This window comes from Odontesthes bonariensis, chromosome 19 (genome assembly GCF_027942865.1).
Source record: "Odontesthes bonariensis isolate fOdoBon6 chromosome 19, fOdoBon6.hap1, whole genome shotgun sequence".
Lineage (NCBI taxonomy): Eukaryota > Metazoa > Chordata > Actinopteri > Atheriniformes > Atherinopsidae > Odontesthes > Odontesthes bonariensis.
The window spans coordinates 26,621,480-26,645,854 of record NC_134524.1 but is presented as its reverse complement, the minus strand read 5'-3'; the positions used below and the strand labels follow the sequence as shown (position 1 = coordinate 26,645,854).

The 24,375-nt window shown below is 39.9% G+C and overlaps 1 protein-coding gene across 8 annotated transcripts in view; it reads left to right on the top strand.

Moving 5' to 3' along the window:
* nrxn2b (neurexin 2b) overlaps nt 1–24,375 on the top strand; it is a 694,839-nt gene that overhangs the window by 326,556 nt on the left and 343,908 nt on the right. For 5 of the 8 annotated variants that reach the window (XM_075451531.1, XM_075451529.1, XM_075451528.1 and 2 more), the window contains 4 exons: nt 4,093–4,116; nt 11,865–12,026; nt 21,807–22,245; nt 23,485–23,868. In XM_075451531.1, coding sequence (XP_075307646.1) covers nt 4,093–4,116; nt 11,865–12,026; nt 21,807–22,245; nt 23,485–23,868 — 1,009 coding nt within the window. The remainder of the gene's footprint in view (nt 1–4,092; nt 4,117–11,864; nt 12,027–21,806; nt 22,246–23,484; nt 23,869–24,375) is intronic. The other 3 variants (XM_075451532.1, XM_075451530.1, XM_075451526.1) reach the window with 1 other exon arrangement.

Genomic DNA, 24,375 nt, shown 5'->3' with positions numbered 1-24,375 from the left:
TGGGGCGACAAGTGTGGGCACAGTGTTTGTTTTTTTTTGCAGAAATGCACCAGCCTAAGCGTCTCAGATTTATGCTCTAAAAACACAAAGCAACAACTTTCAGGCAAAAAGAGAGCGGTTTGATCAATTTCACCCGACTGAAACACATCTGGCAGCTCACTCTCAGCCCCTCTGTGTGGGAATGATTTCTGCAGTCCAGTCAGACATAATAAAGTAGTCTAATTATCTCAGAAAATTATGATTATTGAAAACTGCGGTCCAGAAAGTAGTGTGACACCTGTTTAATGGGTTTAATGGGTTTGTTTCAGCAGGTTTGCCCACAGTTAAATGTGCTATTTTTGTAGTAAAAATAGTATGATCATCTTAAAGACACCAGACACGAGACAAACCAGAAATCCAAACACAAAGAACAAATTCAATGGCATAATATACAGACAAGGACTGTAATATAATCATGTTTGCTTATACATTGCATTACAGAGAACTAATATCGTAAACGTTAATAGATATATGTATGTATATATATACATATATATATATATATATATATATATATATATATATGTATATATATATATACATATATATATATATATATATATATATGTATATATATATATACATATATATATATACATTTTCCTCGTGTAAGTTCTGTCAAAGAACTTAAGAGTTAAGAGAGATCATTTAAAAATCAACAACCTAAGTGCCTGTGACGGATCTGAGACTCAGATATTTTGCATTTAGTAATGTTTAATTTATTTCCCCTGTGGTATAAAAAAACATCTTTTAAGGCAGTTTAAAAAAAATGTTTTTCCAAGGTCCTAGTTTTTTAAGCTTTCTATCACATCCATTCTTTGATCTATAAGCTGTAATTTTTATTTCTTTTTCCTCTCTGTTCTGGCTCAGAAACAGGGGAAGGCATTGCAGTGCTGATATGCAAATTCACACCCACCACTGAATCTTTCCCCCCTAATTAAGGGATTAAGAGGCGTCATTAGACACAAAGTGGGTGACTGGTGACAGCACTTTACTATGACCCAGGATCAAAGTGTGGGTGTGCATGAAATTTCAAATTGGTCATTTCTCCTCAGGGGGATGACTTTGTTTATGGTCACAACTAGAGTCACAGACGGCTCCCACACAGATAGTACAAGCACCCATCCCATACATGCCCATAGTACAGCAGTTAGTGTGTGATACAGCGACAAACTTAGAGATTTCCTTACCCAAACGGGAAGTAACGGCTTTACAGATTTGCTTTTGATGTCTCCAGATGTAACTTTCACTCCATGGACTTCACTTTAAAATGGCCAATTTTAAAAATCGTAACAACTGCATTTATTGGGAATCATTTTTCATATAACCCAAGGATTTAAATTTAGTGTAAGGCCTTAAGTTATTTTCTAAAATAACTAGTCATGACCAGTTGAATGCTGCGAGTCCCTAGTTCCCACTGTCTTTTTTGATTATTTGGACTGATTTACATTTCAAATTTTTTTTTCAGATTTGTTTCGATAGACATTCAACTGTTTTCCCTCAATTCCTAGAGTGTTGCTTTAGCAGTCTCCTTGGTGGTCATTGTCATGCTGAATGGCAGAGCCAGACTCTTGAGGTCTCTTGATTGTATTTAAACACCATCCATCATTGCTTCACTTCTGACCTATTTCTTAGGCCATACATATGAAAACCATACTCAGAGCATGAATCTGCCACCACTATTCTTCTCTTAAGGGGAAAGTGTTATTGCAGTGATTACTGAGGTTGCATTTTAATATATATATATGGGAAGTGTACCAGTTAATATAAAGCAAGTTGAGCACTTTTATAATACATATTTTCAGGCTAAACATGCAGTGATTTGATTTTTCCCTTTAATAGTTTCTCTCTCACTAACACATACACACACAAAGACACACACATGCATTGGACAAAAATACTTGATTTATTGACGAATTTATTGATTTATTGACTTTTTTTAAAGACATTTTTCACTCTTTTTTTCCAACAATAAAGCACACCTGCAGCAAAATGTGTCATTTCAAACAAACCTTAATTACCTTCTCTGTAACACAGTACCTCTCTTGCTCTCCCTGCTTCAAACACGGTGAGGAGGACCTGGTGTATTCACGGAACAATCATAACACAAGTGCGTTTCAAATTAAGGGGTAGCTAATTAGACTAAGTAAATATGATGATTTACTCCTCAGCCAAAGCTGACAAAGACATGATTGTGAATAAGAAAGAGGGAGGAGAATGAAGGCATTCCCTTGCTTCTGATGCAATAGCAATAAATGAAAATTAGAGTAATGTGGACTCTTTTATGTAGGTCTTTTGCATAATTTCCTAAAACTTAGATTTGTTTTCCGAAAAACAAATTTCTAAATTGCAGGTTGTAACGCACAATCTAATCGGATTCTTAGTGTAAATGACCCAAACTGTAACTGGGATTTCAACAGAGAAAATTCTCGATTAACTTCTCTAGATATTCACTCTGTCCTGAGGAAGGACTTGGCAAATGGTCGGGGAGCAAGATCTGTCAGTGGCATCTACGCCAACATGCTCGGCTGATTAGAGCCTTAATGCCACACATACAGCAGAGTGTGGAACATGCGATAATTCAAGACAAAAACCTACTACATCTAATTCAAAGGTCTAGATCGGAGATGTCCACATCTGGTCCTCGAGGGCCTCCGGTTTTAGATGTTTCACTGCTTCAACACACCTGATTCAAATCAAAGCATCATTAGCAGGCTGGTGCAGAACTTAACAATCTTTTGAAGAGATCCATTTCATCTGAATCAGGTGTGTTGAAGCAGGGAAACATCTAAAACCTGCAGGACAGCGGCCCTCGAGGACCAACTTCGGACATCCCTGGTCTAGATAATGCACATCTTTTAATTCACCTAACCACAAACTACTTCAAAGACAGACACTCGTTGGATTTCCTGATGATTGTCCTAATATATGCCATATTCATGGATTTATACATTTCTATTTTATGTTTGGTTTAATATCTGCTTTTCTCTTCCTAGAGGCAGCAACCGTTGCACTTCATTGCGGAAATGACAACTAAATGAACATCTCCCACTCTTTCAGGCCGTTGCAGACTGTCCACCAAAGGCCTCTGTTATTTTTTGGCCTTCTCTATCTCTCACCTCTTTCTCTCCTTTTCAAGAATAATCCAAATCAACTGCATTTTATTAAATGCCCCTTGCAATGTCACATCACTACTTTCATGCTGGAAATGTATTGCGGTTCTTGTCATAATTGATGATTTATTTTTTCTGTTTGTCTCGCATGCATCACAGCAGCCACTGCCTATGATAATTACATCAGTTTAAGTCATCAAAAAAGAAGACTGGCCTTGCCCAGCCTAAACATAGTCACTTGAAGAAGAACTACACACCATGACAGAAAGCCCACTGGCCAGATTAGTCTGTCAGAGTGGATACTAACACTGATCTACTTTCCCCCCGTTCCCTTCCCCTTTAAAAATAAATATTCCCATCAGAACTACCCAAACCTGTACCTTCCTCCCGTGGAAGTTGATTTGCTAACTCTTGTCTTTCTTACTAACAAGCTTCCAAGTTCTTCAAGTTTGATTCTTTTCATTGGTGAATTTTCTTTTCCCTTACCTTTTATAATTTCAACAACTAACACTGTCACTCACGGAATGTGTACCATCTGTTGTTTTTCTCTAATTAACTTGCAACTTACATACTAACAAATGTACTGTTACCCCTTTATTCCTTTTGTTTCTTTGATTTCTGATAGATTTTTTTTTCAAGACCCTTTAAAAAAACTAAAACAATTGCTTAAAGTTGCTTTCTTTATTTCTTTATTTGGATGTTTTTATCAGAAACAAAAAAGAAACACAGCTTTTTAGATCAAATGAACAGTTCTATTTTTTTCTCTTTTTGCTTTTTACAATCAGGTCACCTGTTAAACAGAGAAGCTTCTTTTGCAAAAAAAAAAAAACGATTTCTTTTTTTCTTTCCCACTTTTCGGGGGATTAGATATGTTTTCTTGAATTTTTTTTTAAGGTTTATCATTATTTTTTCTTTTTCCTCCCCTTGTTTCCTCCTGAAGCACGCAGGCATTGGACACGCTATGGTAAACAAACTGCATTATATGGTAGATATCATTCTAATTGTCTTACACTTTGGTTTGCCCTGGGTTTTCCGTTACCTCTTTCTATTCTGTTTGCTTAACTGAAAGAACAATCCTCCATCAGTTCCAAGGTAGCTACAGATCTCCACCTTTGTTTTTATTTTTGCCCTCTCTCTGTTTACTCTGTTACTGCTTTTTATTGCCATCTGATTTCCCCTTCCTGAGACGTAATCTATTCATCCAAAGAGGTCTGCCCAAAAGCCAAAAATGATATGCTTTATTACTTATTTCTTTATGTTTTTGCATTTTTTCCGTAATTTTCTTTCTCTTCTCCTTTATTTTATTTTTTTTTTGTACTTCAAACATTATCCGTATGAAGAAATAAAGAATCATAACACAAAAGTTTCTATCAATTTAGTTTTAACGCATTTTTAAGCGTTACCTTTACATTTTGTTAACCCTGTTCCCCTTCTGATGTGTTTTTTTTTAGTGAAACTCTATGAAGTGAGCGCACACAGTTGACTTTTCAAGAAGCTAAATATTTTACAATAACCATTGCAGTGAAAGGAAGTAAAATATATATATATAAATATATATACCAACTATGGGACAACAATAGAAAAATGGGACTTTTCCCATGGTTTATGGTGCCACAAAGAGTATTTACAACATTTGATTTAGTGGTCAAAGCCCTCATTGTAAAGTAGGTCTCAGACGAGGGCTTGATTCCATTAGTGGCCCAATGTTGATTTATGATCCAGGTGAGGCTGTTCTCAGATATGTACCTGATTCTCTTTCTTACATGTAAAATTCTATTACTGTTTTTAATGGGACATAATGGTACTGAGACAGTTTTCCCCTAAATAACATGGTAAATATACATGAGTTAGTATGCTAATCAACAGAGGTTGTCCAAAAAAATCCAGCTGGGATCTTGTTTCAAAGGCTTAATGCGTTACAGTATTCCCCAAGAACACTGGTATACTGTGTAGTTATGGTCAGTCTTACTTGTTTTCACTGAGCTTTAGAAGAATCTTTAAAATAAACTATCTGCCCATTGAAGCAGACTATGAAGAGAATTGCCTGGGAAAAGATGAACTGTGTGCATTCGACCTCTCACTAACACTAACACTAACTTATATTTCTTGTACTTTATTGGCCTCACTGCTTGCATGAAGAAATTTAACTCCAGTTTATTTTTGTCCTTGCTTTTTTTTATATAGAAATTGCATTGAGAATATATGTTTATGTATATATCACAGCTAACATATATATACATACATATATTATTTGTTCTTATATAACCAATATGGCCATAAAACATGTTAGCCATACACCTTGATTTTTATTATTATTTAATTATTTGATTTTTCTCTATTTTTTTTATTTTCTCTTATTTTAAGTTTTACTTCAAAATTAACTTACTAAAATGAATATTGACCTCACAACATCTCTTGCTAAGACAGTAATAAGGGAAAAAAATAAAGACGGGAGACAGATTTAGTTTTCTGTTGAATACCAGATTGATGCCCCAAGGAATAAATCTGGCCAATCCATCAAAACACATTAAATGGAAATCAATGTTATATGAAGAGTCTGTTTATCGTATAGTGCCTCAGTCAGCCATTGCTCTAATTTGGCAAAAATGATGAAGCAATAAGTGCACGTATTCAAGACATTCTGATGAAATTCCTGCAGAGGCATAATGAGATCTGCAGTCATGACTGAGTGCAGTTTTTTTTGTGTCCAATAATCCAGAGGATAGGAGCAGTGATGATAACACATGTTCTGCAATTGGAATACTGACTGGTCTATTCACCAAAAAAGGACTATCTGTTCTCCCCTCTCAATTTTCCCTATTCCAAAAAAAAACAAACAAAAACCCTCCAATTTCTGTGAACTTTATCTATGTTTGTTGACACATTTTGTCCCACCTCTACCCTCATCCTGACAGACTCCAGTGTTTGCATTCCTGCACCTCCTGTTTGCATGTCTATGTTGGCTAGAACATCGTTACATCTTTCAGTTTCAAAGTATGTAAATGCTGCTCTAGCCCAACACGCGTCAGTCTGTTGTACACGTCTTTTGATGGGTTTTTACGTTGCACTCTTGAACATAACCAAAAACCTCAACACTGAAGGTGTTCTTACTTTTCTCATTTGTCTGGTGTTTGTGGTGCCTGGAAATACATTGTATCGCCTTACATCCCCGTTTTGCCGCATCTTGCTCGATGGTTTGCCTTTTTATTGTTTCTGTAATTTGTTTGTGATGTGTCTAATGGAATACTCCCCCCCCCACAATTTCCATTGTCATCTTTTCATTCAAGTGCATGGCTTGTGTGTCACCCTTTTAACTTTGATGGATTCATTTTACTTCTTAACCAAAACAAACCCCTTCACGTGTTATAACACATATTGAGTTCAAATCTGAATCTGGTTTGTGCTTTCAAATTACAGAGGAGTTTTAAACAATCCTCACATATCCTTACCACCGTGACTAAATTTACTAAATCAGTGTTACTAATCAACTTTTTGAATTAAACCTCTGTTGTAACTGTACTAACAACCATTTTTGTGTCTGACTCCCCCTTACTTACAAAATTACTAACTTATCTTGTTCACCCTCCAACCCCCTTGACAGTTTTCAGCATCCAGCTAATAAATCCCCACCACCTTTTTGGTCCCCTTGCCTTTAACTTTTGGCCAAAACGGCACTTGCCCCAAACATATTCCATAATGTCTTTACTAACATCGGAAGGTAGCTAAGCTCAAAGGTGGATCTTTTAGTTCGACATCTTTTTGGTCCCGGAAGGAAATTTTGACAAGTTGCCAGACACCTATCGAAGTCAAAGTGGGGCTTTGCTTTAAAAGAACACCCCTCTTTATTTGGTCTTGCCCTGAGCTAATGACGGGGTTTTGTGTGGATCTCCAAATATTCAATGTATTGTGTTCATTCTAAAATATGATGCTTTGTTTCTTCCTGCAAAATATCCTGCAACTGTGACAGTAAACAGATGCAGTGCCATCATAGGGGTAAGTGATGCATTTTCAAGGTAAGCTGATGGCCTCCCCTGCACTGTGTACGATGTTTAAAGATCGAACATGATGGAAGGTCAGACCCTGCCAACAAATGAACTAAAAGTAGATTAGATGCTCAAAGTAGTGAGTGCTGAGAACTGGGGATAGAGCATGGTTTCTCTTGAATAAAATATGAATGAATGATGCGAGTCACTCAGTGTTTTCTCCATTCTCTCAGTTGAAGGTCTGGATAAGCACAGTTTCAAATGCTGTTATGTGCGTAATTGCATTTATCTCAACAAATATTGGGCCAAGATAAGCCTTACAGCTTCCTTTTGTGCTTCATCTCAGCCCCCAAAACCATACGGATCCAGTCTGGTCATTTCACAGAATTAGAGAAGTTGTGGCTGCTGTGCTTGCTCATTTCTTCTCTTTTTGATTTCACCCTAGTCAGCACATAAGTTGTTACCAAACTTCTGAGGATCAATACACAGTGGATGAACTGTGAATGCCCTAATACATGAGAGGATTGTGTGCAAGTGTGCCAGACATAATGTGGATATAGCTCCAAGCTAATTAAACTCAAACGTGTTTCGACTCTGGTCATTCTTAACATTTTAGTTATGGTACGACTGATAAAAGTGCATGTCAATGTTTTCACTGTAATCACTTGCACAGTTTGAATTATACTGTATGAAGCCCATAGCTACATGGAGTTATGGAGTAAGATATGGTCAATGAGCTACTAACATGCTCAGCTGAGCAACAACAGGACTCTTCAGAGAACACTCAAGAATGCAAACACAACATGTGAAATCCAATCATCATGTTGTTGGTAGTAGGTGGTAAATCAGGTGCAAGCACACAACAGAGTGATAAGGGAGGTTAAATGTATAAAAGACCGTTTTTCCATCACAGGACCATTAAGGAAGCCAGTTCAGCAGCACGTGAGTGGTTGAAATAGAAAGGTTCTCATGATTTGATATTTTTTGAGCTGTTCGAATCCCTCTGCAGTTTATCCAGCTGTAAACATATTTCGTATGTTTTGTGATCTCTAGGACGGCTTCAATTCAGCGCAGATCAGCAAGGTCAGTTTAGTTTATGTGTGCACCACGCTAAAACAAGTATTTGAAGAGCAGCGTTGTAAAAAACAGTCTGATACAGGTAGCAGCTGTGCTTCTGAGTTAATTCTGTGTCTTTTCTGTTGTTCTAGTTCTGCTTTTTGTGGGGGAGTGTTTGTTCCTTGTTTGAAGTACATCTAAAGGAAGAGCAAAGCTGAAAAAAAGAGCATAGCGGAGGATGGTAAAAATGTGATGACACGGCAGTGTCATTTTGGTATTTATCAGACGCTCTCCTCACACAATTTTGTCTTTTGGGGATTTTTTTGTTTGTTTGGCTATTTTTTTTTCCTATAGAAGAAGCAATCTCACACACCTCTATGGTACTGTAAAGAAAAGCACATACAAATTTGGCATTCAGTAATAATGCACAAGAATGTCGATCACAGACTCTGTAATTCTGTTTTGTCACTTATGTACAAGGAAACAAAGATAGTTGGATTATCTTCCACTAGTGAGTTGAACCAGGATATCAACAACCAGTTTTCCTGTGAAACAGAATCACTGTTTAACAGAAGGACAGAGAGAGTTAATGTTGGGGATTTACCTCAGAGGTTACAGTCGTTGTCAAGGGGAAGCTTTAAATTAGTAAGTGACTTTGTGGTTTCAGTGAGCTGCTTTTTTCTGCTATGATTCAGTTCAAGAGAATGAGCTTCATGGAAAATGAATCCAGAGGGTCTGATATTTTTCTGTGTCTGCGTCTCTGTACCACGCACATATGTCTCCACTCTGAGTCATGATGCTGAAAACAAACAGCAGATAATTCCTCTTGTAGAATCTCCGTGTTTTACTCTTTACGATTCTGAACAGAAAAAACAAAAAACAATCAGCCCGCATTAGACAGCTTAAGCTCGAATGGGAAGGCATGAAAGGTGTTTGATCCAGCAACCTGCAATATCATCACCCTTTTGCTCATCTGGTCAGTGATGCAAGTGGCTGTAATGTTGCCAGCGGGTCACATGCAGAGGTTGAAGTAAGCACTTGCTGACTCTTTTTAATGGTTACAAAGTTACCACAGACAAAAGAAATACATTTGGGCTTTGCCTTGTTCTTTTTTTGTGAGTGTGAGTGTGAATGTTTGTCTGTTGCAGGAAGACTTCAGATGCTTGTTTTGGGCTTTTGAGACATTGTCTCTGTACGGTTTTTATTTCTTTTTAGATCCAACCTTTGCTTGTATAATGAACATAATGAATCACTGTATATGTCTACATGATTGCCCAAGGTAATATTTATAATAAAGGATTTGATTAACCTTTTAAGTTGGGAAATCAGGGATGAGCGAGAGGTCAGTAGAAACACTGATGATCTCTGAGTTCTTGTTTCAGCAGGGAACTTGATACGTGTCTGGCAGCTTGTCAATGCTAGCCCTTCTTAGCCCCACTGACTACATTCAGCCCTGAATATGTCTCATCAGCAGTCGTCTACGGAATGTTCTCCCAAAAGCTTTGTTGGAACAGCACTTTAGTTAATGCTCTTCATCCACCGACATCTTGCAACTCCTTATTTTTGAGATTAGTTACTGAAACGTGGAGATGACTCAATCAAAGTCCGTATGAATGTGTTAAAACTGCACGTTGTGCCTATCAAGTCTCTATCATCACATTGGGAAAAGGGAGTTTGGTCCCCTTAAAGTCCCATCCATGATCCCCAAAAAATGGCCCATACCAGCACTGTGAACTGCAGATTCTTTCTGCCAGATGTATCTGGCCAGTATCAGCCATATCAGCCACCAACAGCAGACATAAAAATGAGTTGCCCTGTTCAACAGGGGAGTACTGGGGGGGAAAAAAAGGAATAGTTTAAATAAAACATTGCTCATGGAATATATAAAAAAAATAAATAAATCTCAGCTGAGGAGACTGATCTGTGGAGTGCAGTTGCTATAGTTCAGCCACACACTTCAGGATTTATGATGCTCTGAGCAAATGCATTCATTTATTCAGCATAGCAGTTATTTTTGTAGATTGAAATTAATGCTTTATTTATAGTTTAAAAAACCAAATGAAAGCATTTTCAGAGCCTGCTATTAGTGGGGGAAAAATGGCTTGTCAAAATTATGCTAAAGCAAAGTAGGGTCTCTACATCAATATGACAAAACAAAGTACAGCTTTACAGTATGCAAAACCCCTCGATAAATGACCCAAAATGGAAATGACATTTTTGCGTTTAATGCTAGCCCCACTTGCTGCAGCAGGTAATGGAAAGCGGATGGTGGTGTGCATGGCTTCCACCAGAGTTTCCCTTTTGTCCAGACCTGCTCTTTTAGAATAATTACTCAGTAAATGTTTGACTAACTGCAAACGTCTGTCCTGTATCAAACAACAGGATCGGGTAAGATATTTGTATAATGGCATAGCCTTTGTAGAACTAAAGATGAACACATTCATGATCTAGTTGGGATATAGTGCATCAGTACAATTAGCAAAATTATACTTATTTCCATTTTCATTAAGTATTCTAATTTGCTGCAATGGAATGTGTTTAATGTGAAAATACAAGGTGTTCCTTCATAATGACTCTAAGATTCTGAGAGTGGAGAAGAGACGCATTCGCATTTCAGCTGAGTGTACCTCAAATCTTGTTTTTAGTCACTCTTCAGGAATTCATTGAGCACACAGTGTGCAGTCTTGGGTGACATTTAAAACAGTTGCTTCATCTAATCTTTTAAAGTGTGATATTACTCCGAGAGCAGACTCCACGTATTCTAGTATGATTACGGATGAAACCTGTATAAGGTTAGTCAATTTCTACTCAATATTTCAGACACTAGAAAACTATTTGAGCTTTAAAAGACAGCCAACCAGAGCAACCTGTGAGAACATTAAAAATGTAGCCCAAAAAAAAAGCTTTTGGGGATTTTGCGTCTTGTTCCTTTTACTGAATCCAATCTCACACTATCAGCTTACAGCTAAGTGTCTGACCCTTGATTCCACCAGACACTCTCTACTCTGTCAGCAATCAAACATTCATTTCAGAATGTGTAACCTTTCACAAAATGCAATACCTGAGACAATTAAATCTGACAAGGGAGTTATTTTTCATGATGGTACCTTAAATGGAAACTGGTTCGGCATAGACAGTACAGAGTAGCTTTGCCAATCACAGGTAAAAACTTGTTTTAAATGCAGTGCTACCTCTAAGGATCAAATATTATTCTCTATTCCATGTAAAACATGATAAAGCTTATGTGGTTTGGATAGTTCTTAGTGGATTAATGGCCCGTTGAAAACAAACCTTTAGCTACACTCAATCCAGTGCTGGCTCTAAAGTCTTTATTTGGCTTTAGTAAGCTGAAACAGGATCGTTTTCGTACCACTGATTGTGTCTACACAATCAGATCATTTATGTTCAAGTGGCTTTTTCTTACTTTAGCAACTGCACTCTAGAGTGACAGGCTTCAGTCTGACTGGCACCAAAAGTAACCAACTAAATGGTATATATTAGTGGACAGCCCTGCCTATCACTGATGTTTAATCCAATTTCTTTCTTGTTTCTCATTTTCTCAAATTTCTCTTCTCTCTTATTATTCTCTGTTTCTGTCTTTTCCTGCTCTATTTTTTTTTCTATCTCTATCTGTATATTTCTACCTCTCGCTTCTGGCTGATGCCCATACTAGGTGACCATCTCAGTTGATGGTATATTGACCACCACTGGTTACACCCAGGAAGATTACACCATGTTGGGCTCCGATGACTTCTTTTATATTGGGGGGAGCCCCAACACTGCAGACCTGCCCGGATCGCCAGTCAGCAACAACTTTATGGGCTGCCTTAAGGATGTGAGTGGCTTTGTGTGATAGTAAAGTTTGTGCTATGTGTTGTATGTCATTATGCTATTACAGTTTTTTCTGACAACAATTCTGACCAAGCAGTCTGCAGCATTGCCCTGAGTGAGTTTTTGTCCCATTCGCATGTCTACAAAACAAAAAGGATGCCTTATGATTCAAAATGAAAGCAGGATAAAAATCAATGACACAAACATGATACAGTTGCAATGAGAATATTTGGACTATAGTGTAATGTCATTTTCACACATTTATATGAGCACCCTTGTGTTGACTGACACCGTGTCTTGAGAATCATCAGTGTGGGCCAACGTAACCCCCATATGTCAAAGTAGGAGGTGTTAGACATACAACATCCTGAATCTATCCATTCCCTCCTTGCTTCCTCCCACGCTTCCTACCCTCACTGTAAACCAAACACTTCCACAGGAATCCAACGCTCCACAGCGGGCTGGTGGAAAATAGATTCATATTTTATACTCATAGCCTTGCAAGCATACATGGTACATAGCCATGCAATATGTAAAGGACAGTTGCCTTTTAAAAACTTCATTTAAAATCTACTTAGTTTAAAACTGGCTTTTATTTCACCAGGGCTTTAACTCATGACTGAACAAGCTATCAAGAGGATCAATCACAGCTTAAACTATTATGTCTTAGTAAATGTAATGACTTGTATAGAGCCAACGCAACATGGTGCCATCGTATTTCCTCATAAAACTTCACTGATTGAATAAGTAATTACTTTTGCCATCACTTTTAATGGATCACATAGTAATTACCCTATCGCTAACTTAATTATGCCTGTAGAATTACGTTTTCATTATTTGGGTTGCTATCGGAAAGATCCCTAGTGGGTCCTAAACTTCCCAAGGCGTTTAACTATCGTCTCTCTCATCAAGACAAGGCTGGATTAACATTCAATGTGCAGACATAGTACGGGGAAGGACATCTTGAGGTGTGAAATGCAGAAAAAAGGACAGCTAACAATAACAAATCGAGGAAAAAAAGGAAGAAGCAATGTGAAAACATTTAATTGAAATGGTAGGTTAAAGCAGATGGTTTGAGAAAACTGTTGGACTGACTGAGAAATCGTTGGAAAATTGACAAAGTAAAGGGAAAGGAAAGGAGGAGAAAATGGGTTGAAGTGAAAGAGTATAATTAAAAAAAAGGGTAAAATGCAGATTTTTATGGAATGTCCTTTGTAAGAATGTCAATGAAGGAAGAAAAAATGGTTGCTTTATGGTGAATGTAAGATATGTTTGAAGTGGGTAAGTTACAGAAAATCCAATGAGAATCAAGAAATGTGAAATAAACATTCTGTATAAGTTCAGTTTCATTGACAGACTTTTTTGCTAAATCAATGTAATTATTTTTGAGCTTGCGTTGACAGGTACAACCCGTATAGACCTTTGATTCAATTCAGTTTTATTTCTATAGCGCCAAATTACAATAAATGTCATCTCAAGGCACTTAAATAATATTGTCCAATTCAAGCCAATTGGAGTTCAATTCAATTTTGTAATCATAATTAATTTAAAAATCAGTCCAATTCATTCATAGAGAGCCAATTCAAAAACATTTTCCTAGCTAAGGAAACCAACAGAATGCACCGAAACTTGTCTTCAGTCCAATCTCCCGTCCTGAGCGTGTCAGTTGGGTGTGGGTGTGAGGAAAAGGATGCGGATGCAGACTTCTTGGGAATCAAAACTTTATTTTCTCAAAGAAAAGGTTTTAACAGAAAACGCGGCCGAACCGGATATCAAAAGACTTAACATGACTGAACAAGACTGTGACTGACCAAACAAAAGACGCCCAGACATTTCGTGACGTGGCAGAGGTAGGCGGAGACTGTCCGGCAGGCGGCCGGACATCTGATGACGTGGCAGCAGGCGGTGTGGCAGGCGGCCCGACATTTCATGACGTGGCAGAGGTGGAGCCGGATACCCTCCGGCGGGCGGCCGGACCTCCGGCGACGGGGGTAGCCCCCCCCTCAAGGGATGGATCCCAGACATCCCAAAAATCTGGGGGTGGGAGGGAGGGGCTTAAAACTTTGAGTCCATGAGCTCTGAGGCTGTGGCTGTGTCGGGCCCCGCGGCCTCTGTGGCTGTGGCTGTGTCGGGCCCCGCGGCCTCTGTGGCTGTGGCTTGCTCGGGCCCCGCGGCCTCCGGGACTAGCTCGGGCCCCGCGGCCTCTGTGGAAAGCTCGGGCCCCGCGGCCTCTGTGGCTGTGGCAAGCTCTGGGACGGCTGGGGCCAGCTCTGGGACGGCTGGGGCCAGCTCTGGGACGGCTGGGGCCAGCTCTGGGACGGCTGGGGCTGGGTCGCTGGACAATGTGGCTGGGTTGCTGGACACTGTGGCTGGGTCGAGCTCAAGCTGTGGGTCCTGGGACGCTGGAGATGAGGTGGCCGGGGAGACGAGGGAGGAGGTGTACAGAGCTGCCACCTTCTCTGGTTCCATGCCGAAAAGGGCCATCATAGCAGCATGCTGTACTCCACGTGCCTCCTCCCTGATGTGGGACACATCCAGTGCCCACGTTTGGAGTGGCTTCTGAGAAAAACAGTCCAACACTTTATTTGCCGCCTCCAACTTCCTCCAGTTGTCGTTCTCCAGCCCTAAGGAGAAGAGGGCACCGACCAGCTCCCAAAAGGAGTCTGCCGCATCCATTTGTGGTCAGATTCTTCTGTCAGTTGGGTGTGGGTGTGAGGAGAAGGATGCGGATGCAGACTTCTTGGGAATCAAAACTTAATTTATTTTCTCAAAGAAAAGGTTTTAACAGAAACCGCGGCCGAGCCGGATATCAAAAAACTTCACATGACTGTGAACAAGACTGTGACTGACAAACAAACAAAAGACTTGACTTGACTTGACTTGACTTGAATAATTACGTGGCTTACTTTGACATGGAGCATCGATGACGGGAAGAATCTGACAAAGAATGAAAGGAAACCTGGAAACTAAATACTGTGGAGGGTGATTAGGGTTGAGTGCAGCTGATGGGGAAAACACAGGTGAGGGACGTGAGGCTAATGGCAGGGCAGGAGAGGGTGGCATGACATGAAAACTAAGGCTACGTGCCCACGACAACGCTCTGAAGCATAAACGCAGATGTCCGTTTTTTTCCTCCACAATTTATCTGCGTTCTCACGAGCGCTTGGGGGTGGATATCTGTCGATCCATGGGAACAGGGAAAACGTATAAAACTCATAAAACTCGCAGTATGCCGATGTAGTATGCACGCCCCGGACGTAGGTGGCAGTAGCAACAATACCTTTGTTATTGTTATATGAGTTATATTGTTATATATTAATAAATATGAGAAATGCCTGTTTTGTGGCTACTTCCTCCGCGTCAGTTGGAAGAAAATGGCGAAGCGCGGCGGAAACAACAGTACGCCTTCAAACTTTGTTTGGACAGATGATGAGGTCCAGTTGCTCCTGGACACGACACTGAACTACAAAGCCAGGAAGGCAGTGGATAATGTGGATTGGGAGAGTGTCCAAAATAAATATAGTGAGATATGGGAGTCGTTCATGGAGAACCACCCACTTAACGTGTGCAAAAAACGCACTTCTGCGTTTTGAACTGTTCCTACGGCGACGAGAGGTTGGATCGTTTTCAAGATCTCCACTCTGGAGGGCATTTTCTCCGTTTTGAACTCCTAAAAACGCCGTCGGCGTGTGCAAGATAGGCACATCTGTCGAAATGTTCTGCGTTTATCTGTCATTACCGTTGTCATGGGCACGTAGCCTAAGACCTGAACCTAAAACATGATCTAACTAAGAACTAACATAAAACATGATCTAAAACCCAAACATGATCTAAAACATAGTCCCATGACAGAGCGTGCCTGAGGCGACTGTGGAAAGGAACGACTCCCTTTTAACAGGAAGAAACCTCTGGCAGAACCAGACTCAGGAAGGGTGGCCATCCACCTTGACCAGCTGGGGTTTGAGAAGACAGAAAAGAGGGTTAAACCACTGTAACACCATTCAAAGGATACCTGTTGGAACAGGGAAACACAAGTTAATGACCACAATATTGTCACATGTACACAATATCATTTGAGAAATTAAACGGGGAAAAAAGAGAGTAAAGTGAGGAAAGGTGTGACAAATGAGGCCCCCCAGCCGTCTAAGCCTATAGCAGCTTAACTATGGGATGTTTCAGGATAACCTGAACGATCCCTAACTATAAGCTTTATCAAAAAGGAGTCTCAAAAGTGGAAAGGGTGTCTGCTTCCCGGACATTTACTGGCAGCTTATTCCACAAGAGAGGGGCCTGATAACTGAAGGCTCTGCCTCCCATTCTACTTTCAGAAACTCTGGGAACCTCAAGTAAACCTGCAGTTTGGGAACAAAATGCTCTGTTAGGAAAATATCTTATGAGATCTTTAAGATATGATGGAGCTCAGTCATTAAGAGCTTTATGTGAATCTTAAATTCTATTCTGAATTTAATAGGGAGGCAATGCAGAGAAGCTAAAACGGGAGAAATATATCCTGTTAGTTCTCATCAGAACTCTGGCTGCAGCATTTTGGATCAGCTGAAGGCTTTTCAGTGAATATGTGGGACAGCCCAATAATAAAGAATTACAATAGTCCAATGTTGAAGTAAGCATGGACTAGTTTTTCTGCATCACTCTGAGACAGAATATTCCTAATTTTAACAATATTACAAAGGTGAAAGAAGGCAGTCCTAGAAACCTGTTTGATCTGGCTTGAAGTAAGTGTTTGAGTTTTATGGCCTAAAATTTTCGGCTGCAGTCAAGCTCTCATGACTACATGAGCTGAGCTGAGTCAGAAAGGTAACCACACAGAAAGGCACCAAGAAAACCTGCAATCAGAGTGACTGAGAGCAAAAGGTAGAATAGCACTGTAGTCATTATGAGCGAAAAAGCAAGCGAGTCTTTGGAGCGGGGCGTGGGGGATGGATAGCAGTGTGTTTCATCCCGAGCTAGTTCTGTGGCACAGTTTGGATTATCAGTGGTGTTATGGTCCGGGGCAAGGCTTTCATGCTGCCACCGTCGTCAAATGCCTTTGATACGCTTGGCCAGCGCCCCCCCAGGCAGCAAAAAATCCGAAGGATGTGCACAGCAGAGGAAGACTAAAAAAAAAGCACCAAAAGAGACACTGAAACCCTTACAAGTTTTTATTTGCTGTGCTGAAAGTCACCCACACGTTATGATCATACAGCGTATTATGTACATATGTGTGCTTTCTAGCCTCGAACTCCGAGAGGTGGGGTGTGAAATCAGGTCTCTTCTTACCTCAGCCCCTCGGTCTTGTTACCACAGACTTTTCTCTTCTTCTTTATGTCACCATCTGTCCCCCCTCTGAAACCTCCGCCTCTCTGTTATTCTGCCAGTCACTGACCTTGCTATTACCCATTTCACACAACCCTCTTCTTCACTCTCTCTCCACCTTCTTGTCCTTGCAACTCGTACATTCTCTCCCTATCTCTCTCTATCTCTCTTTCTCTCCCTGACTCTCATCTTCCCTTTCTTAGGGGCAGTTTTGTGTAATTAAGTCTATGGCAGTGCTGTTGGTATACCAGCTTTGCCATCCTGACGGCCAAATTAAAAATTGATTTCTTTCACTGATTCCATACGCTCGGTGAGTGTTCTTGGCCTCTTCCTTGCCCCTTACTCTTTTTTTTCCTGCCCTCCCAACTTCATATCGATGTTCTATCTCTTCTTCTGCATCTTCCACATGGCCTCACTTTTGTTGCTCTGTGAAAAATTAACTGGAGCCATCCATCAATCTGACTCACCCCCACCTATCACAAGTCAACATTCACAGAGATTTTGTAGTTGGCAGGGTGCTGCTACTCAGCCGGACTTTTGCTTGTATTGCTTTGCAATTCTATAGTACCTTGTTTATAATAGTGCAATAGCTGCCAGTACAAAATATGTTAATACTCAAAATACATTACTAATTACTTGAATATAGCATTCGTTTATATAATATAATCGCTAGATACATAATACTGTATGGATTGGATTGATGGAGTGTCTAACATGGCAAGCTAAATGTATGTGGTAAATTGACTCATGAAGTATATTAGGGAAAAACTATTATTATTGTTGTAGTCGAGGAGAGTTTTGGCTTTGCAGTTTCTCAATGACAAAATAAATCATTGAGTCAACCCAGAGGGACGCTATAGCTGTGTGTTAGCTATACCCTTATAGCAGTGAGAAAGAGCTCGTCAGAGTCCATTACAGAGTCGCACAGTTGCTGATTTATGTATTGAAAATGGCATATTACAAAATGTCTACTTAATGAAATGGTTTCAAGAAGTGAAAGAGTGGCATATTAATGCTAAGTGGGCACAAGCTTTTTTTTCCTTCTTACATGACCTGGCCCTATCTGAATGCAGCAGAATGTTTAAAGCTTTTTGAAGGCAGCCGGTATGTCGCATCTTTCAATGAGCCTGATGCTTTACACGCTTTAGTGCCCAAAAACATTTTTTTTCTCTCTTTCAGCCTCTTTTGTCATTCATTCACAATTATCTTCCTCTTCTTCTCTTACAGTTACCAATTATGCCTGAATTCCCAGCACTCTTGCTTTGTAAAATTCTCTATTGCCCCTGGCTAACCCCTTATTTTACCATTTGTATTTGTTTTCTAGTAACAGGTAGACTTAAGTGCCTGGGTTAACAATGCAAATAACACAAAAAATGATAATGGTATGACTATTTCAACCCTTGCTGTATTGAACCTGCTTCACAACCAACTAGATTTAGGGACACACACTATAAGACAGAGATTAAATTCGCTCAGCTTGATATCAACACCATCTTGAGTGCTTGTGTGGTAGGTATCTCTCTTATTAGTGTTGTAATTAACTCTTAATCTCTGGTAAAAATGTACATAGCCAGTATCAATAGGGAACAGTCTGCATGATAGTACATCATATGCCATGTCATTTTTGACCATTTGTTGGCCAAAATGAATGTTCTAAATCAAAGTGTTTATGATCTTGGCATCACATTTTACTGGTCCCAGCGATAACAAATACCTGTGCAACAGTCACAGGAGTTTCCACTTACAAAGTGACAGATTTGAAAGAAAAGCTTTGCTCTGAATGTTGCACTCTGACAGTTAACAAGTCTATGTACACAAAAAATGTCCTGTACTTTGATGTGTATCATTACAAAAACACTAAAATTGCTAAGAAATGGCCTAACACACTTGACTTAACGAGCCATGTTGCAGTTTGAGTTACACCACATTCTATTAAAGCATGTTGGCTAGCTCCACAGATTAACTTGATTATATGAGTTAGCTTCTTGTAACAGCAAGCCTGTGTCAATGTTAATGTATTTCTAAATATCTTTTGGAATTTTAGAAAACATTCAATGATTGACAGTTATGTTGTTTGAAAATAATATTAGATAAAATTGCAATTTTTGAAGATCAATTAGAATGTCTCATAGTTTTATTTTCAGACGAGAGTGTTTTGTATCCTTTTTTTCCCCTCTGTTCTACATTAAGATTCTGGTCAAGTGTTCGTGTTGTATTTTACTTACAGTATCTTCATGTTAGTAACAAAGCTAGCAGGTGACTGTAAAGGCTTGCTGGGTGGATCAAGATCCCAGTCTTTGTAAAATCTTCCGAACCAGTATGCCACGCTGATAGCTTTGTAATGTAAGAGCTGTTCTCCTGAGCAATGTTAAGAATTATTTGTCATCGCAATGAATAAATTATGAGGATGGGTCACATGAGCACTGGCCTAAATGTGTATGTAAAAACAGTATCTGGGAGCGACATTGCTGGTAAAAACTGGTATGAAAGTCATCTGGTACAGCATGTCTCCAGCTTATTTAAGACATTTGCTTTAGGACCATTTTCTAAAAAGAATTACACCAGGCTGCTTTTTGTGGAGACTGAGCAAAAGGGATAAGCAAAGAAATAACTAAAATACCTCCCATGACTTGCTCCCCCTCACACCTAACAGGCTTTTTTTTGTAACACCTTATGCCAGGCAAGTTCACGCCTTATTAGCTGCCAGTTTTAGCATTATCATGTCTAATTACCAGGACTAATCTCTGCTAATGATGACATTATGAGGTGTACAGTATATGTAGCAGCGTGGCCAATGTAAAGGATAACTGAAGGAGGCTTAAGTTCAAGAATAACCTGGCATCTCTGTGTTCTTGCTGAGCATTCTGTGCCTATGCGTAGGTGTAATGTTTGAGAGAGAAGGGAAAGAGAGAGGAAGGTAAAAGTGCCCCTGCATGAGAAAAAATGGCTAAGATTTGAGGGCGTTTGAAAGAGATACTTTGACAGATGATGAAGAATGGCAGCGCCAGTCTGACAGATTGGGTGGTGAAAATGTGATTCAGCGGACCGTGTTGAACAAGGCAAGGCTTTAAATATGAAAATGTGAGAAATGAAAATAGGTTAGTACAAACAAAGAAAACAGAAGACAGAATGATTCTGTATTCATTCTTCGATCTTGTGTAAAGAGGATTTAAGTAGATAGAAGTGACCTGCTTTATTTTTCACTAGAATTTAAAAAAAAGTTCAAGCAGGTATTTGAATTTCATTGTCCAGACTATTGCCCACCAATGGGTAGGTGGAAAGTAGTAATAGCATGTTTGTCTGTATGAACTGAAAATTGTGTGGAGTGATATCATAGTTCCAGGCCAAAACGCAGCTTTCTGGCCCTCTGCATGTCAAAGCAAATGATCTTCTCCAAAGACAAAAAGCAGGTATTTTCTCGTGTTTTTACTGTTCAACAGAGCACATCTGCTGCTGGGACACCTTGCAATAACAGAACAATATACCAAAAAATGTGTCTTAGATAACAGCACGGATCAAAGATATAAATGTAGAAAAGCTTTCTTTTCCTGCATTATATGTCAGTGGTTATGTGTAGGTGTGCAAGAGTGCCACATGAAGAGAAAAACACACAGAGAGTACTCAGCTGGTTTACACTAGTACCTCGAGGATGGCCTCTCACAATCTTTGTACAGAGTGCTCAGCAAATAAAAGGAAAACTAAAACTATGAAAAACAAGAGTAATTTACTTTGCCTTTAGCTACTAATCCATTATGAATGCACACTGAGAGGTATAGACACACACTTTGAGCTCTAAAACTAGAGCTGTATTTCATCAAAGGTGGATGGAGACATTTGCATTAAGGCTGTAGGCAACATTCACATCGTTCTGTTTTTGGATATCCCACAGAGACTTTTTGATTTCATTCATTTTAAGGTGAGTGTTTACTTACGTTTCTAAGCTACAATTCATGCGCAACATCAAATAGTTTGTATACTTGGATAGATTTTACCAAGGGTTAGGAGTTCATCCAGTGTTAATAAGATCTTGTTGCACGCAGTATGTTATGCAACCACACAACCCTGACTCTCATTAAAATGCATGAAAGCCTGTCCAGGGCAACTTATTGGCCCCAAGTGGTCTCTCAACATTTCCATTTTTCAAAGAGTGAAGAATTTCCTTACCAAATAATTCAACATCAGTAAACTGAGCATTTATCAGACCTTAATTTCTTGTTTGGGATTTCATGCAGCTTCTTTCTAATTAAAACTAGCTTTACACTGCAGTTCAAGAGAAAATCCTTATTCCCAATGCTGACAGAATGTTGTCCTCAGCCAGTATGGCATGCATTATTTGGTTCTTCAAGTTGGGAATTGTTCTTCTTTGCTGCAGCTGCAGCACACTGTTTGTGTGTAATAGAGTTAAGATAATTGTCCACTCCTATATGTGGTATTTGAATCCAAAATGATTAATAATCTGCTTTGTCTATAGGTGGTATACAAAAACAACGACTTTAAGCTGGAGCTTTCCCGGCTGGCCATCGAGCGTGACCCTAAAATTACACTAAATGGGGATCTGGTGTTCCGCTGTGAGGATGTGGCAGCCCTGGATCCTGTAACCTTTGAGACCCCCGAGTCCTATATCTCTCTGCCCAAGTGGAACACCAAGAAGACAGGATCCATCTCCTTTGACTTCCGCACCACAGAGCCCAGCGGCCTGCTGCTCTTCAGCCACGGCCGCCCTCAAGGTCCTAAAGAGCAGAAGCCTGGCAGGGAACTGAAGACTGATTACTTTGCTATGGAACTTTTGGATGGGTATTTATACCTGCTGATTGATATGGGCTCTGGGAAAACAAAGCTCAAGGCCAGCAACAAGAAGGTCAATGATGGGGATTGGTGCCATGTGGATTTCCAGAGGGAAGGAAGGAAAGGTGAGAATGCTTAAAGTGAAGTCATGTGAAACTGACAGCTGATCTGCAATTGAGCTGAGCCACCCACTCACATTCCATCACTGTGTCGATGAACAGTGACGTTTTCACATTTAACATCCACATTTTATAACTGCATATTCTTATTTTGACATTGGGTGCTAGATTATTGTGAATTAAATACGAGTTCCACGAGGTTGACAAGAAATCAAAGTATTCAAAAACAGCTTGCAAAGATTTGTTTGGGTCACTGTATTTTTACACAACCACAAATGTGAACTTGGACGAAAAAAATAATTCATCTCAGACTTTTAACATTTTTAAAGATATATTTTAGCATGTTAGCATGAACAGCAAATTTGAGTGATTCAGCAGATGAAGATGACACAGATAGTATCAACAATGTGTCAGTGACAGAAACTGAGACTGAACTGACATTTTCCAGAAACATCAAGCTGTCTATGCTAATTAAATCACATTAAAAATTAATGTTAATATACTGATAGCAATGCAACTGGTGACATTTCTTAATTGTCATGTCTCCAAATGCCTCTACCTGCATGTGGGCTCAAACAAGAGCATCTGGATGCTGGAAAAACGTGATGCCCGATGACTGATATCTAAGTATTGAAGCACCTTGGACGTGATATTCCTTCTTAATGGTGTCTTATAATGAATAAGGGTGTGAACGAATGTGTGTGTGTGTGTGTGTGTGATCTCACTGCTGCTGCTGCTGTAATTGGCTTTTAATAGAAAATTAAGATGGAGTCGTTAATCACAGAAAGGGAGAGGGCCTTTTGTTTCACCCACTCCCTGCTGCATTCTGCTTCCCTTCTCCTCCATTTAGCCTATTATAGACACATTAGACACACACACATGCGCTCAGACAATCTACTGTCATCTTGCCCCCCGTTTGCTGTACATCCTTCCATCTTAGGTTGATGATAATAAATTAGCCACCTACTGCCCCTCTTACTCATTCACCCACTTGACCTCCATGCTGCACAGCCACCAATCCAGACCTGATGCTTATCGTTTTCACTGTTCCTTGGAGCCATTAATAGATGCATATTGAACAAAACATGTATTCTCCATAATACACAAAGATAAACACAAGCTGCACCCTATTGTTTTATTTAGGCCAGTGTATCCATTTGCTAATAAATCACAAAGACAAATTGCACCTTAGTTTTTGGAAGTTAAAATTGGCCTTTTGCTCTTATATGTGTTTCTGTCCTTTAGGGTCTATCTCAGTCAACAGCCGCAGCATACCCTTTAACTCCCCTGAGGGTAGTGAAATCTTGGACCTGGACAGTGATATGTTCCTAGGTGGACTACCTGAGTCTAAACTGGGGCTTATCCTGCCGCCAGAGGTTTGGACAGCGCTCCTTAACTACGGCTACGTCGGCTGCGTCCGTGACCTCTTCATAGATGGCAAGAGCCGAGATGTCCGCCGTCTGGCTGAGATCCAGAGTTCTCTGGGTGTGAGCAGCTTCTGCACGCGTGAGCTGCAGAAGCGATGCAGCAGTGCCCCCTGTGGCAATGGAGGCTTGTGCAAAGAGGGATGGAACCGGTACATTTGTGATTGCACTGGCACCGGATACCTGGGCACCAACTGTGAGATTGGTAAGGATAATGGTGTCTTAAGATTTGAAGTTTTTGTACAACTCAAAAGTTATGGCTATGTGTGTGTGTTTCACACTCAGCTGTGTTGAACACCATATTAATGCACAGAACAAAACTCACAAATTGATATGATACCTTTATGAAACTGCAAAGAGAAAATTAGTTTGCATGCACTGCCTAAAATAAATGTGCACAGGGAAGTTGTGAAAGTGTTAAAACAAGAAAATAAACATGTAACGCACATTTAGATTTTTTTCTGTGTGTTTGACACAATCAAGCAGCCGGTGCTGTAGTAAAATGAAAAGCTCCACTGGGAGTTGTGTGTGAAGTAAATGCCCTTCGAGGCTTAGTTGCAATGGGGTCCGGTGGTTGGCAGCAATGTGGCTGTGCTGCCGAGGCTACTGTCGGCATCTGTCCCAGTCACGCGAACCAGGGCGGTGCGGACACCACAGGGCTGTCTGCTGAATTAGTCAAATAGCACCACATTTCTTCATTTTCAGCCCAACT